Source organism: Thamnophis sirtalis, unplaced genomic scaffold (assembly GCF_051295495.1).
Source record: "Thamnophis sirtalis isolate CommonGarterSnake01/CBP01778 unplaced genomic scaffold, rThaSir2_p1.2 scaffold_10, whole genome shotgun sequence".
In the NCBI taxonomy this organism is placed as follows: domain Eukaryota; kingdom Metazoa; phylum Chordata; class Lepidosauria; order Squamata; family Natricidae; genus Thamnophis; species Thamnophis sirtalis.
The window spans coordinates 24,377,314-24,400,876 of NW_028261390.1; the positions used below are offsets into that span (position 1 = coordinate 24,377,314).

Below are 23,563 nucleotides of genomic sequence, written 5' to 3' on the forward strand. Positions count from 1 at the left end.
GCTAGGCAGCTTACAATATTAAAAAAAATAAAGCTATATAAGTAAAATATTACAAAAGTATAAAAATATAAAATTCAATAGCTAAAAGATGGGGAGGGAAAGAGTAGGATGAGCAGGGTGGATTGGGGGACTGGGGTAGGGTGGCACAAGATCTGATATTAATCTTTCAATTTATCTATTGCCTTCTTCTCTTTTACTGCTTTTGAACTGTCTCTTCTCCTGTCTCTTCAAGGCCAGTTCTCTCTGGAGAGTTAGAGTATTATGTCCTCCAGACATGCTTGAAAGAGAAATGTTTTTTTTTAAAAAATGGACTTCATACAGGAGCGTGCAACACCTGATATTATTATACAGAAGTGAAATCTATATAAATGTCAGTCTTTTAAATACAGTATTATGCTGAACAAGTAAAGAAAGTGGGGAAAATAAAGCAAGAGTTTTTATAGAGTTTGTTTTGCTTGTATCTGTAAAGTAATATAATAGTTGGGCGCTGAACACTGATTAGAAGATCAAACACCTAGTTACTATGGTAACTGTGACCTGCTGCAAGAATAATTAGCAGCAAGAAGTAATAGTGTCAGAAGGGAAACCAAACCAAAAATCCTAATGTAGTTACTGATCTGAATCAGTTCCATCTGGTTCAATCAATGCAGGCATACGATAGGGGCATTCTTTGTTCCTGGAGTTTGCCAATATATTTTCTTTGTGTGATCTAACACCTGTGTCGTCCTTTCTGTCTCTCCCTTGAGGCTATGACTGGAAACCTTGGATGTTTTGAAGCAGAACACTCTTGCGAATTGCCTCTGATGATATAGTAAGAGGATTTGGCGGTTTAATTCATAGAAGATGAGGTTACATAGGCAACATATCACAACCATTTGTTATATGAACAATTAATTACGCTTGGCTGTATGCTGAATCCTCATATGATCATTTGCAAAATAAGAATGCTATAATACTGGGGTCTCCAAATTTTAAGATTTGTGGATTTCAACTTCCAAAATTTTTCTGCCAACCTGGTTGGGGAATTCTGGCAGTTGATGCCCACAACTCTTAAAGTTGCCAAGTTTGGAAATGTCTGCTTAAAAACGACATTTGTGAAAATATTAAGTTATAAATGTTTTCTTTATAGTGAAAGCTAATAGCGGCGGGGGGGGGGGAGTTGAAACAATTGCACAATTTATTATCAAAGAAACATAGTTTAATTAGGAAAAATAAAACACAATTTATCACAATTTAACACAATAAGTCACAATCAAGACCCATCCCTCCCTCCCTAATAATCTACTATTATATGGTATTGTAGCATAACAGCAGAATATATTTTAGCAGTCCTGGTAAATTATTTTCAGCACATTTTTTTTTGCCTGTCTGTAATCTTGGCCAAAATGCCTGTTTAGGAAATAGGTATGAGTGTAAAATGTTTGCTGAGTATGGATATATTTAGCAAGACACATTGTGCGAGATATGTTGGAGATAGAGTTTCTTCCACACATCATTCTCTCCAAGCTCCACCTTCACCCCCCCCCCCATTTCAGATTGGAATGTGGAAATGTTGACAACCAATTGCCATTTACAAGTGGGAGGCAGAACAGAGATATTCCACTGAGCTATGGAAAGAATTAGAATTAGTTCTCAAATAGTAAAGAACAACATGACGACAAATTTGATGGTTGCAAAAATACAGGACAGATAGAAGTAAATCAGCCAGCATAAAAGGGGATCAAATGGTTTATTTCTTGGATAAGTTAAAAGACAAATATTCAGCAGAGTTTAAATATTATTTTATAGAGAGGTTTTTTTCCTTGAAAAATAACTGTTAGGGTTGTGGCTTCCTAACTTTTTTCTGTTAGTTATCGGAAGTTCCTGGACTTGTGAACTTGTCTAAGTGGCTCAGGCTTGTAAGTATGGTGAGATATGACAATGGGAAGAAAGCCACTAAAATTCATCCAAAGTTATAAAATGGGTCAATACCTTTAGTTCAGGGACGTGCAATCAGGGGAGGCAGGGGAGGCGGGGCCTCACCAGTGTCATGAGGAAAAGAAAAGAAAATTTAAAATAATTAAAAAGGCTAAGGTAGTTGCTGCCAGACTCCAGAGTCACAGTGACTCTGAGTCTGCTTAGTGCTAACTGTAGGGGGAGACAAGAGAACTATGGGCCTCCTTTGCATAAGGAATTTTTCGCCTTTTAACCCTTGCTCAGAGTTAAGCAAGGGTTAAAAGGCAAAAAATTCCTTATGCAAAGGGGGCACGTGATTCTCCTGCCTCCTGATCTGGGAGCAGCAGCATCTGGGACCGGGACCCGCTCTATGGCGGATGCGGCAGCGGGGCTTTAGCGGGGCTTTTGCGCTTGCCTCACCGGCCATGAAGCTCACTGCAGATCACTGCTTTAGTTATTACAAATAACAACCACTGGAAATAGTGTCCAGACTGGTATTTCAATAATTATTGACTTCCAACAGTTCCATATTCAGTTTCTCGGGAAGCTTCAGTTAAATTCAAGCTTGCCTAGGACCTGATAGATTCTTGCTTCCCTATTTCTTCAGGAACAGGAGGAAAGCTTATATATATATATATCTCCAGAATCTTGTGACCCACTAGGGCCGTGATGGCAAATCTATGGCATGCGTGCCACAGGTGGCATGCGGAGCCATTTCTGAGGGCATGCAAGGTGTTGTCCTGTCAGCTGCAGTGGACATGCGTGCATTGGCCAGCTGGTTTTCAGCCTTGCTCTTTGGCTGTTTTTCGCCTCTGGAGAGCCAAAAACCAGCCAATGGGCAAACCGGAAGTTCGGGAATAGACTTCTGGTTTACAAGTTGGGCTGTTTTTTGTCCTCCGAAGACTTTAGGGAATGGACCTACCGGGCCCACCAGAAGTCAGATAACAGACTGTTTTGGCCTCTGGAGGGCCTTCTGGGGGAGTGGGGAGGAAGCCTTTTTTGCCCTCCCCAGGCTTCTAGAAAGCCTCTGGAGCCTGGGTAGGGTGAAAAATGGACCTACCTTGCCCACCGTGCCAACAGCATTTTACAACAAAAAAAGAAATGGAGAAGCCCAGATATATTCAACAGATGCAAGTTAATAGAAAAGATTAAAGATGAATGAAATGAGATATTGAATCAAGATAGAATTAAATTTAGCTAGATAAAATATAGCTTGAGATATGCCTATTTGCTATCTGCATGTAGCATTCAAAGCTCAGGCTAACAGACCACTGGACCGAGAATGAAAGGAATTGCGTGACAAAAATGGCCTTGAAACATAAGCAGAATACACTTGGGATTTGAGCTTTCAGTGGAAAAAAACATTGGTTACAAGGCCTGTGCAGTTTTATTGTGAATTTTATAAGTAAAAGAAAATACAGATAGTCCTCGACTTATGACCAGAATAGAACCCCAATTTTCTGTTGTTAAGTGAGACAACATTGAGTTTTGGCCCATTGTACGACCTTTCTTGCCACAGTTGTTAAGTGAATCACTGCAGTTGTTAAATTAGTAATCTGGTTGTTAAGTAATTCTGGCTTCCCCATTGACTTTGCTTGTCAGAAGGTTGCAAAAGGGAATCCTATGACCTTGGGACTCTGCAACGGTCATAAGTATGAACCAGTTGCCAAGCATTTGAATTTTGATCACATGGTCATGGGGGATGCTGCAAATGTTGTAACTCTGAAAAATGGTCATCAATCACTTTTTTCAGTGCTGTTGTAACTTTGAATGGTCACTAAATGAGCTGTTGTAAGTCGAGGACTACTTGTATTCACAGATCCCTAAAATCAAAATCAAGAGGAACAGATGAAATGGACATGGGACGAGGCCCTTAGTGTTTCATGGGAAGGCAAAAGACAGAGAACAAGAACTGACAACCCTGAGTGGAAAGGAAATCTGGGACACCAAACTATGCTGGTCAGCATGGAGCTAGAAATAGCTACAAAAATGTAAAGCAGAGCCCCAGAAGTCTAAGCATTTGACCTGCAGCACAGTAATCAGGAGGATGGAAGGGGATTGTTTCATAAGGAGAGACCTAAATCAAAGCCAAGTGCACAAACATAGCTGCACTTTTCAGAAAGAACATGATAGATCAATCCTTTTTTTTTTTTTAAGGTAAAAAATTCCAAAGCTTTTCAGTGTGGAACTGAAAAGCTGGCTGATGAACTCTGGGAGTTGTAGTCCACAAGTCTTAAAGTTGCCAAGATTGGGGAGCCCTGTTCTAGACCATAAACCATGCAGATAATCCTTACAACAGTTCATTTAGTGACTGTTCGAAGTTACAACGGCACTTGAAAAAGGGATTTATGACCATTTTTCACCCTTATGTGAAATAAGGCCTCAGTTCTTCTGTACATTTGCAGTGACTGGACAGGTTCAAGAAGAGTAGTAGCATTTTTAGGTTTTGTTGCCTGAAGTTTTGCAGCATCTCCATGGTCATGTGATCAAAATTCAGACACTCATATTTATGGTTGCAGTGTCCTGGAGTCACGTGATCCCCTATTGTGACCTTCTGACAAGCAAAGTCCCTTAATAATCGTGCTGCTAACTTATCAACTGCAGTTATTCACTTAACAACTGTGGCAAGAAATGGGGCAAAAGTCACTTAACCAATGTGTCACTTAACAACAGGAATTTGGGGCTCAATTGTGGTTGTAAGTCACTGCATTTCAAAAGTTTGATTGGCAGAGCTCACATAATGCTGTTTTTCTTTTTAGAAATGATGAAAATGAGCTACTACCTTTTATTTGAAACAAGTCCTATTCACTGAGATAGTAATGCCCATAAAGTGCAGAAAATTTTGTGGTGTTTTTTTTTGCAATTTACACAATTTTTAAAAAACTTATTTTGGTCACATATGGATGTTTAAATTTAGGTGTGGTAGTTTGATGCCATTGCTACAGACTGAGCGACATCTAGTGGTGGTAAAGAGAGGTGCTTTCATAACAATTCTTTTAAACTTTAGAAATGATCTACTCTCACTAGGAACACTTTCATTATTCTTAAATTTAAAGTTGTTACTAGAACATATAATTATAATATGGGCATAGCATGTGGCTTTCCTTTATTGTTCATAGGGTTTTTGATTATCAGCTTGAGCGTAAATATAAGTGCTTCTTTACTGATATATCAGTTTTCCCTTAGACTGCAGATGTTTCAGGTCTCCTACTTGCCAGGAATTATTTTATTTTTATTATTTTATTTTATTATTTTATTGATATTTCTTATTTATTCATCACCCATCTCCCACAAAAGTTTTATTTTATTAGCATGAAAAATAAATACTGAAAAAAAATGATGTTAACTGTCATACTATAGTTTGCTTAACTTTTACTTAGATGATTGTGTGATTGGAATAAGAACTGAGAGTTAAGATCAGGGCTGTCAAAATCCCAGCCTGCAGGCCAGATGTGTCACGCAGTGGCCACACCTACACCTATAGCGAAGGAGGAAAAATCGTGATACGTCACATGACATCACCGTGTGACGAGGCGAGTTTGACGCCCCTGGCTAAGAGAGTAAGAATGAAACACCAAGAATGAAAAACTCTTGGCAAATTGCATCAGCAGTTTTGACCTCATAGGTTAGGAATCCATTTTGTGGTGAAAAGGAAAGACTGCCTGTATAAGGTTTAAATCAGCAGTGCTTTCAGGTTTCACCTTAGTTCTTCTGTACCTTTGCAGCCTGCAGTGACTGGACAGATTAAAGAATGGTAGTAGCATTTTTAAGTTTTGCAGCCTGACGTTTTAAACCCTTTTAACACTTGTATCTTTTAGATCTGGATTATTTGTTACATCTAATCTGTTAAATTGAATATCATTTTGTGAGTTATAACGTAATAACTCATTGTAATAAGATTTTTTAACCTGGCATTTATTTTCTATGTGACTTTACTTAATATGGTATCTGCCTGCCTGCCTGCCTACCTGCCTGCCTGCCTGGGTTTTCTTAATGAGTCAGATAATTCATTACTTCTTCTTATCTCTGGTATCTCTCCATGCACATCATTAAATTATTTAGATTTAAACTATTTAGATCCAGAGAAAATTTAGGAAGTATGTGGTTTTCTGAACATCCAGAAGTTTCAACCCACATGACATTTATGAACTACCATGCAAAGTCAAATTCCAACCAGATTCTGGAGCCAGAGACTGCATATGTGAAAATGATGATTTCTAAATTAGAAACCTTGTGTATTTGAAAAAAAAAAGAGATTTCAAAATGTCTTTAATCTGGACACAATACTTTTTTGGTTTAATAGGTCAAGTATTATTTTAAAAGTAAGTGTGACCTCTTGTGGCAGCTAGGGTGAATAGCTTTTAATTTAAACCAAGAGAGATCGAAAAAGATATCTGTTTTAAAGAATATGATTTAAGAAATAACTTTATTGCAATTAGACTTAAGGAATCATGACAGTTTCTAATAATGGATCAAATATTTTCTATCAGTTAACAAATTCGTAGAATAAGTCAGAACTGATCTTTCCTGTTCTTTGATCCTTCTCTTATGATGGGAGGGTTACACAAGTGTTTTTTACATTGGGAGGAGAGGAACATTTTATTCCTGAGACCAGGTGGACTCCAACTCTGCTAATTTTGCTGGAAGTCTTTAAAAATACTTTCCTAGGCATGAAATTTGTAAAGTCTGATTGAGCTAATATTGTAGTACTTTTGAAACATCTTTATTCTCTGATGCCATTTTGTTTTGATTTATATATCAGAACTGCATGTTTTAAGGTTTCAGTTGTGGTCTTCATTTAAACTTTGTTCACCACCCACTGAACAGGTTTAAATTCAATTTAAAGTTTAACTTTAAATTTAAAAAATAGATTCCTAGTCCTTTTGTTTCTTTGTGCATGTGTTGATCCTAGATGTTGTGCAGTGATGGGTTTCAATTTATTTTACTACTGGTTCACTTGTGCACGCGTGCTTTTGCGACACTTTTGCGCATGCACAGAAGCAGGTGGGCGGAGCCTCCCACCACTGCCACTACTAGTTTGTCCCATCCGGGATGCACCGGCATAAACCCCCCTCTGATGTTGTGGCCCACCAGTGGCCAGCGGAGATAGCAGCAGATTCGGACAGTGAGGAGGTTGGGGAGGAACATGGCCAGTGCTGGAGTCTGGGGAAGGCTCTGATGAGGACTCTGTGTCAGAAACAGAGAGGGGGCCAGAGCTGTATGCCAGCTATCAACTGCCTTCAGAGTCAGACCTCAGTGAGGCAGATGAACAACTGGAACCTGTTTCAGTGTGCACATGTGCAGAATTACCAGATGAAGGGAACAGCTAAAGAACGGGTCGACTTAGGAGTAAGGCCACAGGGGAACAATAAATGGACTCCAAGAGGAAATAAAAGAGGAGCAAAAGGGAAGTGGAGTTTGCAGGAGACACTTAATTGGTTCATGACTCTCCGAGACTCTTGCCAAGTTTTGCAGATATCAAAATGGCAGCTCTCCAAGCCAGATAAGGTCTGTGATTGTAAATTCTCCCTTGAAAGACTTTGCTGGATGTGAATGAGCAGAATTCACAGTAATTTAATAAAAGAGGTTTCTGTCGGGACAAGGGGTTTGCTTCATGCTCTTGGGAAGCCTAGGTCAGAACATTAGACAAATGAGGTGTGTGCAGTAGAGATACTGATTTCACCACCAGTCTACCCAGTATATCATTTTTTCACCTCAAGAGCAAGAAAGCATCCTTACTCAAATTAGAGAAAACCGTACCAGAAAGTTTCTCTGACCTGTGAATTTTAGACTCAAGCCTGGTTTACTTGAGCCATCTCTTTAGAACTGTGGATTTAGTTATGTCCTGCTTCTCCTCATTTAGACATTTGGAAACCATTCTTCCAGAGTCACTACCTCCTATTAGTGGGTTGAGTAATGCATAATATGACACAGCACCAGGATTAACCCTAATTGTGACCCTTCCTTCCACTCAGGAATCTCTAATGTTGATACCTATCCAACTCAGCTGGAGAGCTGAATTTTTCTACCTTCTTGCCATCTCTTTTGCTGCTTCGATCACCTTCTATCTCATTTGAAAGATTTATCATAGATCAGATTGAAAAGTTGGCTTAATATTTTTTTCAGGTTGCATTAGCTCAATGACTTTCTAACACATTTGCATCTACTGGGTGAAAAATTGATAGGAATTGGTTACTTTTTGCCATAAAGATTTGAAGTTCCTTCTATTATTTTCAGATGTCGATCCTAGGTTAGGTTTGGGGGTTTGAATAGTGTAGAGATTTCCCTATTCTCTCTGTGATGTTTCATAGGTCATGAACCACAGGGGGCTCTGAGAAGATGCATGTGTTCTTTATCCCTCCATCTTATAGCTGTGGTAATTGTAATTTTATCTTCTCCATTTTCTGAAAAACGTATCTTTCAACAGGAGTTGCTATAAGTACTGAAGTTGGCAGTGAGAGAAAACACTTCGCTTTTCAACTCCATTGTTAATTGGGCAACATTTCTTTTCTCTTCTCTCTCCCTCCCCAGCTTCAACCTTTTAAAATATTTCTCGTTGCATTTTAGAAATGTTTTCTCCTATATATCCTTTTCATTTTCAAAGATGAATTGGCATCCCAATACCTTGAGCTCAAGTAGGTCAATAAGTCCCATTGAATGTGTTGGGCTCTGAATGGATAAAGATGGTTTCCTGTTGTTCAGTAGCATTCAGGAAAGGTGCCAGTCAGAATTGGTGTAACAATAGATTTCTTTCTCCATAAGCATTCAACAACCCCCTTATTATTTCTAGCGAGGGGTGAGCAAAACTGGATATATCAGCAGGTAATCTGCAAAGGAAATATAGTGCAATAATGGGAAAGGACAGTTTTTAATCTGACCTGTAGTTCAGTTTTTAGCTGAAACTTATCTGCTGTCTTGGAATTCTTTTCCTATCTACCAGAAAGTGAGAAACTTAAATGCATTCAAAATAATAAACTTGGAGCTCTCTTTTTATTTGCTACCTGTCTGTGCTTCAAAAGATATTGGGATGCTGTTTTGTAGCACAACATTTTTAAACTGTATATTGAGCAAAATAATTCCATGGCCTCAGTATCTTTTAGAATGCATTTGCTTTGTAATTGCTGGTCAGCAGTTCTATTTAAAACTTGAAGATACGATAGAGATTTGGAATGCGGCTCTCTTAAAAATCTGCTAAGGAAATTTTTTTTTAAAAAAAGTACTGTCTTCCAATGTAGAGCAGATAGATTTTTGCAATGAGTATGTATAAACGTTTGTGCCATAATAGAGTTTTACTCTACTTATATATACACCAAGAAGTCTCAAGATTTTGGATGGAAAGGGAATGTCTCCAATTTAATATAGTACTCTTCTGTTTTATTGGCATGAAGATAAAACAATCTTGTCTGCATATGGAATCCCTTGAGACCAAAGAAATAAGGATTAATCATTTCTCTGGTCTCCCATTGACCCAAGTAATCATTGCTCAGAAAAAAGAATGCCAGCTTTTATAATGGAAGGTTGAGTGGCAGAAAGGAAAGACTGTGTGGAAAATAGTGAAGTGTGCATAGCAACAGTGCCTACAATTGCTGTTGCTCATATTGCTGACAAGAATTTCAGGTGCCAGGTGCTGAAAAATTTGTGCTGGAAAAAAATCTCTGTGTGTTTTTTTATCATTTTAATTCAGCCTGGTAAAAAAGGAAAGAGCCCTAAGTATCTTCTTTTCCTAAAGCATCCCACTGAACTATTGTTGTTGTTGTTAGTTGTGAAGTCATGTCGGACCCATCGCAATCCCATGGACAATGTTTGTCCAGGCCTTCCTGTCCTCTACCATCCTCTGGAGTCCATTTAAGCTCACACCTACTGCTTCGGTGACTCCATCCAGCTGCCTCATTCTCTGTTGTCTCCTTCTTCTTTTGCCCTCAATGTTTCCAAGCATTAGGCTCATCTCCACTGAGTCCTTCCTTCTCATTAGATGGCCAAAGAATTTGAGTTTCATCTTCAGGATCTGGCCTTCTAAAGAGCAGTCAGGGTTGACCTCCTCTAGCACTGACCGGTTTGATCGTCTTGCAGTCCAAGAGACTCGCAGGAGTCTTCTCCAGCACTATAGTTCAAAGGCCTCAATTCTTTAGCGCTCAGCCTTTCTTATGGTCCAACTTTCACAGCCATACATTGCAACTGGGAAAACCATAGCCATAACCATTGAACTATACATTGTGTTTTCCTGACAAAGGCAGTATCTGTTCACATTAGATGTTTTCCATCTATTTAGTTCTGCTTTGAAAGCTGCCTAAGATGTTATTTTCCCAGAAATGTGGTTTTCTTAATCTTTAAAGAAAAAGAACAACATATTTTCTGACTTACTACAGTTATTAATTAGTATGTATTATTTCAACATTGCCCAGTATGTATTATTTCAACATTGCCCAGTAGCAATCCTCTTTTAAGCCTAAAATATCGGGCCTTTATTATATTTGCCCATAGCACTTGCTAAGTATGGTTTCTCCAGCAGGGGGCTACAAATTACTGTTAATTTTCTTGGGCATAAGAATATGTTTCTTTCTTTATTTGAAGCCACCCTGAAAACAAAGCTATAAGAGATTACTTTTCGAAAAAGGTCTGAAGAAACGAAGTGAAAGATTTTAATATGTGGAACCTGGATTGAAATGCGTAGTGAATGTATGAATAAATATAAATTGGCAGAGTCAATTTTTTGGGACTGCTGTTTTTGAGCAGTAATCTATGAAGAAGGATAATATTGATAAATTTTGTTTCTTTTTGCAGGAATTAACAACATCTGCTTTTCCATCAATATTAATATATTATGTTGCTGCATTAAATAAAAAATAAATTCAGATCTTGAGTTTTAAGTTAGTGCTGTCCATGGTGCTAGTTTTTGCAAGTCATTTGAAAAGAAATCAAAGTGTTCACTTCATTACATTTACAGTATAGCATATCACATTGTGTGTATGTGTTTGTAAGAACAAACGTAAGTAAGTTTGTAAGTAAGTAGGTTTGTAAGAAAGTAAACAAAAGTAAGTTTGCTGAAAAGTTAAAAGTTCTATTCTTCTTATTCATGGTTGTTCTTCAAAATAAATAAATATATCCCTTGATATCTTGTTTTCAATTGGTAGTATATAAAAAAATAGGTAGAATGGGACACATAATTACTACATAATTAATTTATGCCAGTGTTTTTATTCAATTTTACTGTGATAATAATTGTATGGAAATACAATAATTAAGGGTAAAATTGAAACAAATTGATTTGGGTTCAGAATCTTGCAGGCAGAAGAGTTGAATAACATCTGTTTCAATTCATAGAATTAATCTACAATGTGATCTGTTTTTAGAAGGCAAATAAAGTGATTTACTTATTATTGAAAATGTTAGGAATATATTTGGAAACTCAGAAGAAACCCAACAAAAATCCTTAAAATGGTTATTTCTGAAGAAATGGGATTTGAGACAGAACCAATAAAACTGGTCTGAAATAAGTTTCAGATATAGTGAACACTTAAATATCATTTTCTATTGCATGGGAGTAAAATATTGTGAGCTTTGTCACTGATTTGAGTAAAGGAATAAGATTTGTGGCTCTACTCCAACTCAGCAAATACAGGTTTTCTTTCTATGACGTTAAAATTATGAAAGTATTAAGGATCATTTTGAGTTTTCATATTTAGAGGCTGAAGAATTAACTGAAGAGAATAAGAATACACTGATGGAAGCTGAAGGCTGGATCAGCTGACCCAGACCACAAATTAAGGAAGGTCCCAAGCTGAACAACCTTTCAGAAACTATAAATTAGGGTAAAGAAAGTCATGGTTTCTACTAAAAAGGAAGAGGCAAATTAGTTAAACTGGTAGTCAAATCTATAAAGGGATAAAGACTCTTTGTGGAAAACAAAATTCTATCATCCACTTCCCAAAGCTCCAGAGTTGTGCTGAATTTTTTAATCTGACTTGTGAATTGTAAACATTGACTATTGGATCCTTAACTCTATCATTTATTTCTTCAGACCTTTTTTGAAAAGTAATCTCTTATAGCTTTGTTTTCTGGGCAACAAATGTTATGTCTGAAATATGCTTTATACTATTTGAACTAGAGATTTAAATCTACAATAAACATCTTGAGTTTGTAGCAAAATTTGGTTGTACATATAATTGGCAGCATAGAACAGTAAGCTGTATATGTTAAGAGAGGTCATGTATATTAGCACATTTTTTTAAAAAAAATCTCCTCTAAACATTGAAGGAAACAGTCAGCAATGTCAAATCTTCTCTGCCTGGAAGCTACCAATTTAGATAAATGGTTTTTAGGAAAAAAAGACACATAATAATGGATTAAAGAATGATTCTTTCAAATTGTTTTTCCCCCCTCTTTAGCTTCTTGTTTAAGATTAGGAAATTCAAGAACCACTTGTATAACAATGTGTTTGGCTAAGATCTTCCTTCCTTCCTTCCTTCCTTCCTTCCTTCCTTCCTTCCTTCCTTCCTTCCTTCCTCCCTCCCTCCCTCCCTCCCTCCCTCCCTCCCTCCCTCCCTCCTTCCTCTAACTCTGCAAAGGGACTCTGGGGAGCTTACATTTAAAATAAAAATATTAAATAGAGACAAGTAGCAAAAGGCAAGATCAGTACAGTGGTAGCATCTTTTCTGTTACTCTATTAGAATTCAAGGCCAACTTCAAGAGCCAGGTTTTAATGTCCTTCCAGATGCCCAAAAAGGTGGGAACAAGGTTTTACTTACCATCTAGGTTATAGAATTGTTCTTCCTACTTTTAGAGAATCTGTCATTATGGAATAGTCTAGAAAGTAACATTGTGAGAACCAAAAGCAAAACAGATGATGTCATTTCACAGCATGCCCCAGGGAATTAGAATTGCCATGCTTTTCAGTAGAATATGTACTGGACTGACAAAAATAAGTATTTCTTTTAAGACTGATAAAACCAACTTACTTCTTTACAAAGCACAGACTTTAGATATAGACTTTTCTGTCATTAGATGTGATGGCCAATGGACACTACTTTAGATGGGTTTTAAAGTGACTGGACAAATCCACAGAGCTGTACTTTCAATGGCTATTAGTTTGGATGGATGTGTATTTCTGAATTAAATATAACATATATTAAATATCTGGAAAGTGCCATTAGGAGAGGCAGTTTGGTGTAGTAGTTAGGGTACTGACCTAGAAATAGGATACTGTAAGTTCTAGTCCCACATTAGGCATGAAGAACAGCTGGCTGACTTTGAGCCAGTCCCTTTCTCTTAGCCTCACAAGGTTGCATTGTAGGGGTAAATAGAATGGAAGGAGTATTGCCACTTGTATGTGTGGGGAAAAGATGGGATAAAACTATAACATAAAAACCTATTTGCCATGTTCAAACTTTTTATCTTTGCGGGGAAAAATATACTAACCATGTGACACAGAATGCTGGACTAGGTGACAACTTCATTCAGCTGTGCTTTTTTGTTCTTAATTGTTCCTTTTCTCAGTAATCATTTATTTACAATAAATCTGATGTTTAGCATGGGTTCTACAGATTCAGAACACAGTTCTCATGTATTTGACCTACTTAAGACATCTAGAACATAGCAAACATATATTTTCTAAGGGCAGAAGAAATGCAGCTATAGAATACAGATGGTCTTTGCTTATTGATCATTTGTTCAGCAACCATTAGCACTGAGGAGACTTATGATTGGTTCTGGAAGTTGTGGCCATCACAGCATCCCTGCAATCATATCAAAACAATTAGAATGCTTGACAACCAGTCCCATAGTCACATGATTGCCGGTCCCAATTATGGTTGTTAATTGAAGACTATTTGAACATACCTAAGATGCTGGAAAGATGAACCTGGAATCAGACTATCCTTAAAGGAATTCTGTTGCATTTCGTCTTTTCTTTCCACAATTAGCTGCAATAAGCCAATGTCAGAAGAGGCATATTTTCTTCTGATCTTCTGTTCTTTTGAGCTCACTGTGCATCTGCTTCCTCTCCCACTCACCTCCTACATGCCATTTGTACAAGAATTTCAGTGCACTGAAACCAGAGAGAAATAGTTAGAAAGGGGAAAAATGCTCTACAACATTACATTTTTCCCCCTAGACAGGATGTTGAATATCCCATCTTCTGACTGATAGCTACTTATCTCCTTAAATCCTGTGAGGCAGCACTCATTGGACAATGACTGTCCACTTCTTGATGTACTTTAATAAAAAGGCCTGTTTTTTCCAGTGTAATGTAGAACATCTTAAAGCCAATATTGTCCAAAGCTTACCATCTTCTTTTCAATTACATTTGCTTGCTAGTGATGGGCTGTTTTTTGTTTTGGTGCAATAAAACTACAACCACAACTCTGCAGCAATTGTTATTAGGAAAGTTAAAATTATTTCTAGTTTGCATAGCTTTCGATATGCATTGTGTGTAGTTCAGTGATGCATAAAATATAGCTTAAGTCCCATATTTGGAGTCCTAATTGATTTAGTGGTCTCCTACTGCAGAATGGAGTTCAACTTTTGTTTCCTTAACAAACAAACAAACTAACAAACAAACAAACCTTTGGAATGTTTAAGTCAAAATGAGTATTTTGAATCTTATAGATGTTCAAAGTATTTATTTTATCCCTTTAAATCCATGAATTTCCTTTCCAAAACAGTCTGGATATTATAAATATGTCTCTTGAAGTACTCCTTAAACTGATGGAAGGTAGATGTTCTTACTTATACAATGACTTGATTTTAAAAGCATTTAGATATGTGTGCCCATATAGTACTTTAGTACTTTAACACTACCTATAGAGCAAGAACTGCTAAAGTGCTAATCCAGCATAATCTCCAAGAACCAATTAATATTATATGAACTGTAGATAAATCACCAGAATGGTTATGGTACACAGTAATTATCAACCCAATTCTTAATGAGCCTGAGAACTAAGCTTCACTTAATTCCAGTGACCCAAAATTCCAATCAAGGAAACTGAAATGGGTTTTCCTATCAGTTAAATCTTTCTTGGCAATATTCACTATATTTTTCAAGTGCTGCTGCCCACTAGCTGAGGTGGAAATTTTTCCAGGCCTACTGTGGAATCTCAGGTGATTTTCTGCATGAAAATAATGTATATTTGCTGAGCAATAGTTTAGTAGGGCCTTCTCCTTCCTGAGAATGTTCAGAGTACAGCCAATACACTTTCAAAATTAGCATAAAAATAAATATAGCTATAACCCACTTATTATTAAAAATAATTATTAAAAACCTGTGACTAATACCACCACAGTAAACAGTAAATTCATGTTTTTTTAAATACTTCTGGAATCTAGATTTGGGACAGAGGTCTTCAAACTTGTCAACTTTAAAACTTGTGGACTTCAACTCCCAGAATTCTCCAGCCAGCTATGCTGGGAGTTGAAATCCACAAGTCCTAAAACTATGCTCATGGCACATACGGTTTTATCTTTTCTCAAAAACAATCTCCTTATTTCATATGGGATGTAATCAGTGGTGGGATTCAGCCAGTTCACACCACTTCGGGAGAACCAGTTGTTAAGTTTCTGAGCAGTTTGGTGAACAATTGGAAGAAATCATTGGGGCAGAGAACCGATTGTTAAATTATTTGAATCCCACCACTGGATGTAATGATTTTCTGAGTAATCCTGCTGCAATTTGTTAGTGTTATTTTTTTTCTCAAGAAGAAATGAATAATATTAAGGCTTATGAAAAAGCACTTTATGGAAGACAAACCCATTAATTTTCATACTGCCATGACATATACTGTATGTTGTTTGGTTTTGCATACCACACTGCATGATGGAAAAACTGATTTATGCCAGAAAAAATGTGATTCTGGAAGGGCTCAGCTGATGCAAATGGAAGATGCTATGAGATATGATACTATGATATGATTCAGGAACTGAAGGAGAAAAAATAAGTAGTAATAAAAACATAAAGAACAAATGACTTGATATATGCAAACTGATAATTAGTAATGACAATTAAACATCCTAGTGATGACACAACTGGTTGAATTGGTAAGAAACAGAAAGAAACGTAGATATGAATATATATTTACCTGCTTACTTTCATACAGCCTGCCTTTCATGAATATGTGACATTTTTTCTAACTATGGAACCCAGAAGAATCAGATTACTAGTGTTCTTCACTAGCTATTCATCCTTCTTTGATAGAATTTCTAACTTTTTCTCTTATTTGGGTAATGAAATGTATTTGCATTGATAATTCTAGTGTAGGTCTCCCACCATACCTATGAACTTCCGAGCAATTTCCTTTTATTAAACATCCAACTTCATGGCTCTGTTTTAGTTAAGTCATTAGCATAACAGTTTGCCAGACACTGTTAGGATTTTTTTTAAAGTTGACTGTTAACATATTATTAACATCTTTTGGTCATAAACATACAGAAGAACAACCATAAATGTACAGATGAACCTGCCCCCCTCCAACAAAAGTACAGATGAACCTGCCCCCCTCCAACAAGAATAAAAGACAAATTTTGTGTTTCTGTTTCCTAAAGTTTTGTAACAGATTAAATTAGTAAAAAAAAGATTAAACATTCCAATATTAAATTAGCAAGATTTAGAAAGTTTACTTAGTACTTGACAGCATTCATACAAATTGCCAACACTGGCTGTGAATGTAGAATATTAGAATAATAGGCTTCTTTGAAACATAAACAAATTTTAAAAAAGATATAAGTTTTTAAGATAGCTGGATAGAGAAAGTACCTTCAACATGACTTTGCTTTTTATACTCTCTATTTTAATACTTGCTTAACTGTTCATATATAATACATAGCTGGTATTGATAGGCAATAATTTTTCATAAAGAGCACAATAGGCATCATAGTAATAGGCCTGTTTGAATAATATTTTTTAAAAAAATCTTTATGTCGCTGATCTCTGCCTATTTAAAATTAAACCATCATTTATTGCTAGATAAACACGTTGATTTACACTGTTATGATATCATCAAGGTACCATCAGAGTTATGGTAAGTATAATCTTTATTGTCATTGTATTTAAATACAACGAAATTGGTTAAGGAACATAGGAATCTTTCTGTCAAATTAGCTTTTAGTTTCTTTTAGGAATCCAAAGTATTTCATTAATCTATGACTAAATGCTTGTTTTGGAGATATTCTGTATTAGTGATTCACTAACACTTATCTAAATTAAATAGTAAATGACTACTTCTTCTGACACAAAATCCCCATGGGTCTTTTAATTAGAAAGGAGATCCCATAAATCCTGTGTCCAAACCCCACATGATTAATTGTGGAGATATTCTTTTTATTTTTAATTCTAAATCAGAGTAAAGAATGGAAAGGGAGGCTTAAGGCTTCACTTCCCATATCTGTGGTTTGCTTTCTAAAGCAATGTTCTCAATTTAATAGAATAGAATATAATTCTTTATTGGCCAAGTGTGATTGGACATACAGTAACTTTAAAGAAGTGTGGACTTCAACTCCCAGAATTCCTTGGGCTGCATGCTGGCTGAGGAATTCTGCTTGAAAGCCACACGCTTTAAAGTTGCTGAGGTTGAGAAATACTAATCTAAAGGCTATCTAATCTCCTTTCCAAATGCTTTGCTGACCCTAATAATTAGAAACTAATGACACAGAAAAATCTCTTCCACATAACTTAAAACATATTGCTTTGCATCCTAGTGATGATGTCAGTTCAATTCTATTTAAACATGGAAAATAGCTTTTAGAATATAGTACTCTGAACATTATTTTAAGAGGCATAATTTCTGTCCTGGAGCACTGACATTGGATGGTTTTAATAATATACTATAAAATAATTTCATTTTTCAGTGTACATTTTGTATGGCTTTAATCAGTTATTATCAGCAGCTGTCCAATCAATTTCCCATCAACTTGTTGAGATAAACCTAGAAAGCAACAGCTCTGCAATTTCAAAATAGCAAATTCTATTTTGGAATGTCATCTTCCTGTTTTGCCTAGGTCACTTTTCAGCTATAGGTTTTTGCCATTTAAGAGAGATTCCACCTATCTAAAATAAAAACAAGTTTCTACATCATGAAAACACAGAGGGAGAGGCAATTATAGTTTAAAAAGAGGCACCTTCTTTTTATTTTTGTTAAATCCCTTTTACTGCCATCCTGCTTTTTTATTCCTAACATAAGCAATTAACAATTTTGTTTGGAATGATGATACAAATCATTATTCCAAACAGCTGATGACAGTCTCCAGCTACGTATAATATAATGTAGGCAAAGATACTCTATGCTTTATTATCCTTCCCTCTTAGAGTCCAGCTGAGTAGCATAATAGAAGCCCAGATTATGCTCCGTGTTTTTTTCCTCTTAAGTCCCTTCTCCAACCAGAAGCAGGCTGACAGTTTAATGCAGTTCCCTCAGTGCAGCCCCTTGTGGAGTTGAAAACGACACAATAAGGTTCCGACTGTTCCCAGACCTCCTCCCTCCCCTTCTTAGCTCTAGCACAGATTTAGCCAGAAAGCTGCTTTTTGCCGACAGAACAGACTGCATCTGGTCTGCTCTGAATGTAGCAGTACTGGCCTCTTTTTATAACTACTTTGCTTCAGGGTGGGGGTTAGCTCTGGTGGAAACATGGAAGGGGGGGAGAAAACGGAGTGGTGGCTTGTACAGCTTGTCATCCGCTTCAGCAGAGACATTTGCAGCAGTAGCAGTGAGTAATTAAGTCAGACTGCACCATTTTCTTCTCACCCTGTAAGAGGGTGGTGGTGGCAGCAGCGGCAGGAGCTGTCCACCCCCGTCTACCCACAGACCCACCCACTTCCAGCGGATGTGCAGAGGTGGGTTTATCTTCGTTTTCCTCTGAGAGGCATAGTCCATCTGAAGGAATCCCAATAGATCTTTTCCATGCGAAGAAACTCTTTTTATATTGGATGGGTTTCTGTTTTCACCTGTCAGAGAAATTTCCAGATGCTTCATGCTTGCTGCAGGGAATTCTTCCTCTGCCACTGTATGCGTATTCTGTGTTCGTGCAAGGAGATCACAAGAGACTCCTAATTTAGGGTATCGTGCTGAATTATGGATGCTGCAGAGGCTAGAGCACAGCTGTGACCTATCACAGACAGCTTGAGGAGGAGGAGGAGGAGGAGGATGAGAGGGCTGCCCAGTGAATATCTGCTTCCCAGCATTACCTCGGCAGTGTCCTTGTAAGATAAACAAACCTTGGATATCTGGGTACAGGAACGGAGACCCCCAAGCTGATATCCCTTTTCCAAAATGGCTCATGCCGCTGCTTCTATCAAAAAAGTTCGGGAGGCAGAAGTAGAGGAGAAGGAGAAGGAGAAAGAAAAGGAAAGGAAAAGGCAGAGGAGAATATCTAGAGAAAATCGGAAGCGCAAGGTATGAGCAAACACCTTTTCCCCATCACTTCCCTTTAATGTACTGCATAGTACAGGATACCTCCAACAAGATAATAACAGCATTTTTGTTATTTTGTTCCAGAATGTCTGCATGCCTTTGCTTTTCAAAAATTATTCTATGCTTTCGGTAGTCTTGCTGCACTGAGAGCAGCGCAGATGTGTAAATAAAGCTAGTGACACTAATACATTGTTTTTTCTGTATCTTCAAACCAACCAAGTCTGGTTTGATCACTTTTAAAGCAGGTATTTCTTAGGCCTGACCTAAAATTGATTATTTCCAGACAGAAAGGGATTTCGTGCTCCATTTAATCAGGTTAGGTTTTGAGGTTTGTGGCACTTTTCTCCTCTTTCTTATTCTTTGCTTCAAATAGCATGCAGTTTCACATCAAACCCTGTAAACAAATTTAAGTTCTTCTGCTTGCAGTGATGACATAAATGTGCTATTAGATTTTTATATTGTGGTAATATCCACTCTTTGTATATTCCTAAATTTCTTAACACAGGCATGGGAAAAATGATGTATAGAGTACTTTTGTTTAAACTAAATTCAGTTGAAAATAAAATTTGGCCTTATTGTCACTTACAGGTCAACCATTCTTGGATTATTTCTTTCTGAAGCATTGTAATTCAATTGATTTTGAATTGTGATTAGCACAGGGAAACAATTGACAATTGATTTGTGTTTTTTTAAAGTAAATACCCTGACAAATATCAGCCAAATACTAACAAATTGTTCATTTTGCTGGTTAACAACAAGTAATTGTATAACTATTTCACATATTGAATGATAAAATAATAATTCTGAGCATATGCAGGTAGTACTTCTGAAATTATATTGCTTAGAAATATTTCAGGTAGAGAATATATGTTATTGGGCCTAGAGATTTTAAAACGTGTAGTCACAGGTACCAATCATACAAGTGTTTTTATTTTTGCATTTCACTAGTTGTTAAGTAATGCAAACTGAATGTCTCCATAGGCTTGTTGAAATAGAGATGGGCGTTTATTCCATCACATTCTGTTTATTTTGCACAAATAGTGCAAAAAGTGTATAAATCGTGCAAAATTTCATATGGAAAAAGCAAATCTTTATGGGTGAAACAGGTATTAATATATAGGAAATATCTGCCCATTTAATTGTCTTTTATTAATACCTTATCTTTTGTACAAGTTGTATTCTATAACACTTCATAGCAAACTGCACATACATTCTGTCATCTTTACTATTCTTTAAGGTCAAATGAATATGTCAAGTCATGCTTCGTTTTAATTTACAGATCTTTTCACAAATTAATAGAATTACTTTTCGTGCTGTTCTTATTTAGTATATGCCTGATCTGTTTATCATTTTCTTATAATGGCATTGTGAAATGAATTAATGAATTAATGTTAATGTTTTTTTTCTTAAACTGCCAATTTATTATGTTGCTAAATAGCTTTGTGATACTTGAAGTGATATGCCCAACTCTTTAAAAGCTTTGTTTGCAGTATTAATTGAGTTGCAATAGAATTTTCCATAGCATAATATAAGTATCATTTCAAGGGCAGCCACAGCTTGATACTCTCAGACAGATTGTGTTCAGTATCCTAATTCTTCAAACAGAATGCTACAGAAATAATAATCCCTTGGCTGTGATTTTCTTTCAACCAACAGATATACTAAAACATGTAACACATGAATAGAGTTCAAAAAGGCATATAGGTTATGCTCAAGGATTAAATAACTTGTGGTGATAAAATATTGTACATCTCTGCTTCTTAACATTAGTTTTAAATGTGATGCTAGGCTTTTAATTAAATGGATAAAATTAAATCAGTATCTTCTGACATTTCCTTTTTCTACACTGCTCTACAGCCTTGATTAGAACCAGAGACACATAGAACCGGCCAAAAGTTACTAATATAGTGGCCACAGAAGATGGAAAGATCAGGATGTTCTGGTATAGGAATAGGTCAGTGTTGCTCAGAATATTCAAAGAAAATATTACAGTTATGTTTCTTTTGTTTTGTTCCATTTGATATTCTGCCATCAGCTTCCCTAAGCCTTTCTTTTACTGCAGCAATACAGTATTACATAAATAGGTACCTTAGTTGTACATGCACTTGCTTTCTAATAAGGTGAATTTGGTTTATATTTATTGGGTCTTTTTTCTTGCATGATAATTGCCAGAATAGTATATATGCTGTATGTATGGTTGAAAGTTGTAAACGTGTGGAAAACAGGAAGTGTCTTCAAATATTGGAATGAGAAATGGTCATTGTTTGATGGCTTCTTTTTTAACTTTGGAAAAAGATACAAACTTCCTATATAGATATTTACACACATAAATGTGAGTTTAAGGCTGATAAGCTGGATATGAGATACCATCATGCACAGAAAAACAGTTTGGTGTATCATTTTGTTCTGACCACCAAAGAGTGAAGTTACATGTTTTCTCTAAGCGATTCATATAAACACTGGGGTTCTTCCAAAAAGTTCATATTGGAGGAAGGAGGATGCAGGAAGTGCATATTGAAGGAGGGACATAGAAGAGGAAGAGATCTCAAATCCTAAAATTTATGGAGCAAATGAGCATGTGTAGAAATATGTGGTTAGACTGACACAGGTATTGGATCCTATATGATTCCACTGCATGTCTGAACCTGATCATTATATTTGTAAACCATGATTTATCTCTTTGTACAATAGCAAACCCAACAAATCATGGCTCAGTAGAAAAATTCTAAGAAATTTTTATTTCTTATAAAATGTATACAACAGAGAAGCTAAATAAGAATGTTAAATGATATATGATATGATTAATGAAATAATATTCACAACGTTAGGAGATGGATCAATTTTAGTCTTTCAATTTGGAACTCATTCGCTTATTTATAAACTAAGATAGGCATGGGAAGGCTCTGGCTCTCCAGTTGAGCTTTGGTCAGCAGGATCAATAGTCATAAATATGCAAATATTCAGAAATGTGGTTTTTGAAAACATTAGAAGGCTGCACGATTCCTACTGCTGGCATAATGGAATATGTTTATTCATTCATTCATTTAATTTATTAATTCTTTATGAATCAAACCAAAGTAGTAAAATAAACAAATATATTTATCAATAGATTTCTGAGAATGGTGATCAAGAAAAATCATAAGACAAACAATTTCCTCATCTAGTGAAGGCTATGCTGAGTTAATCAAGTCTTAGAGAGTAACTGAATAAGAAGCCTTAAAATTGTAAGCCAAGAAAAGAAGAAAAAGCTAAAAAATGAATTGGACCATGGAATCCTGTGAAAAACAAGAAAATACTGTCCATTTGAAGGTTTTCTTTTTTCTGAAGTTTTTTTTATTTTAATTGAATAAAAACACACAAAAAAAGAATCATTCTTCATTACATCTTGTAGACAGTGTGTCGATTGGTTATGGATAACTTTCGTGCATTTCTTCCACAGTCATTACTTATAGTTCATATTAGATTATACACTTTAAATCAAAAATCTTTGTATATCTTACTATCAATGTACCACAATTCTCATTTGACAACAATTATTTTAACATGCTTTTACTTCTAATCATTCATACTTAGGCACAACCACATAATGGCATTCATTAGCTATTTCAAAAAAAATGTCCAATAACCTTTATGACATCTTCTAAGTAAAAGTCAATTAATAAAGTTTCTAAACCTTCCCTCCCTTCCCCACCCCCAACTCGCTGTTTAGAATTTGTATCCAAGTTACTTTTGGCAATATCATAGCATGTATATATTATTAAATAATATCCATTGACATTTCCTTGTTGTTATGATAATTGGCTAAAAACCATTTACTATTTATGTCCCATCTCCTCTCGTCAGGAACCTCCCCCCCAAAAAACCCTTACACCTTTGTGATAAGATCTAAATAAAAATTTGTTAATAAAATTTATAGGTCTTTTTCCCAAATTGCAATTTGCAATTTATATCCAAATTTATTTTACTAGTTTTTAGTTTAGTTTGTTTATTTATAGGCCGCCCTTTTCCCTGAGGGGACTCAGGGCGGCTTACAATCAAAAAAAGGAAGGGGAGTGTGGGACAATACGAAAAAAGAAATGTGCACAAAATAAATTAGACAATAAAACTCAACATTCACTCAGCATTCGGGAGGGGCGAAATAAAATTATCTCCAGGCCTGACGGGTTAGCCAGTTCTTGAGGGCTGTGCGGAAGGCCTGGACGGTGGTGAGGGTACGAATCTCCACGGGGAGATTG

General features: G+C 36.3%; 1 protein-coding gene across 11 annotated transcripts in view; it reads left to right on the forward strand.

Annotated features, from left to right (window-relative positions):
• The window catches only part of ANK2 (ankyrin 2), a 297,111-nt gene that overhangs the window by 129,379 nt on the left and 144,169 nt on the right, over positions 1-23,563 (forward strand). For 2 of the 11 annotated variants that reach the window (XM_087724226.1, XM_087724234.1), the window contains exon 1: positions 18,818-19,310. The exons of the other annotated variants lie outside the window; for them this stretch is intronic. In XM_087724226.1, coding sequence (XP_087580352.1) covers positions 19,188-19,310 — 123 coding nt within the window. In that variant the 5' untranslated portion in view covers positions 18,818-19,187. Of the gene's footprint in view, positions 1-18,817; positions 19,311-23,563 lie in introns of those variants that run through there. 11 annotated transcript variants of the gene reach the window in all.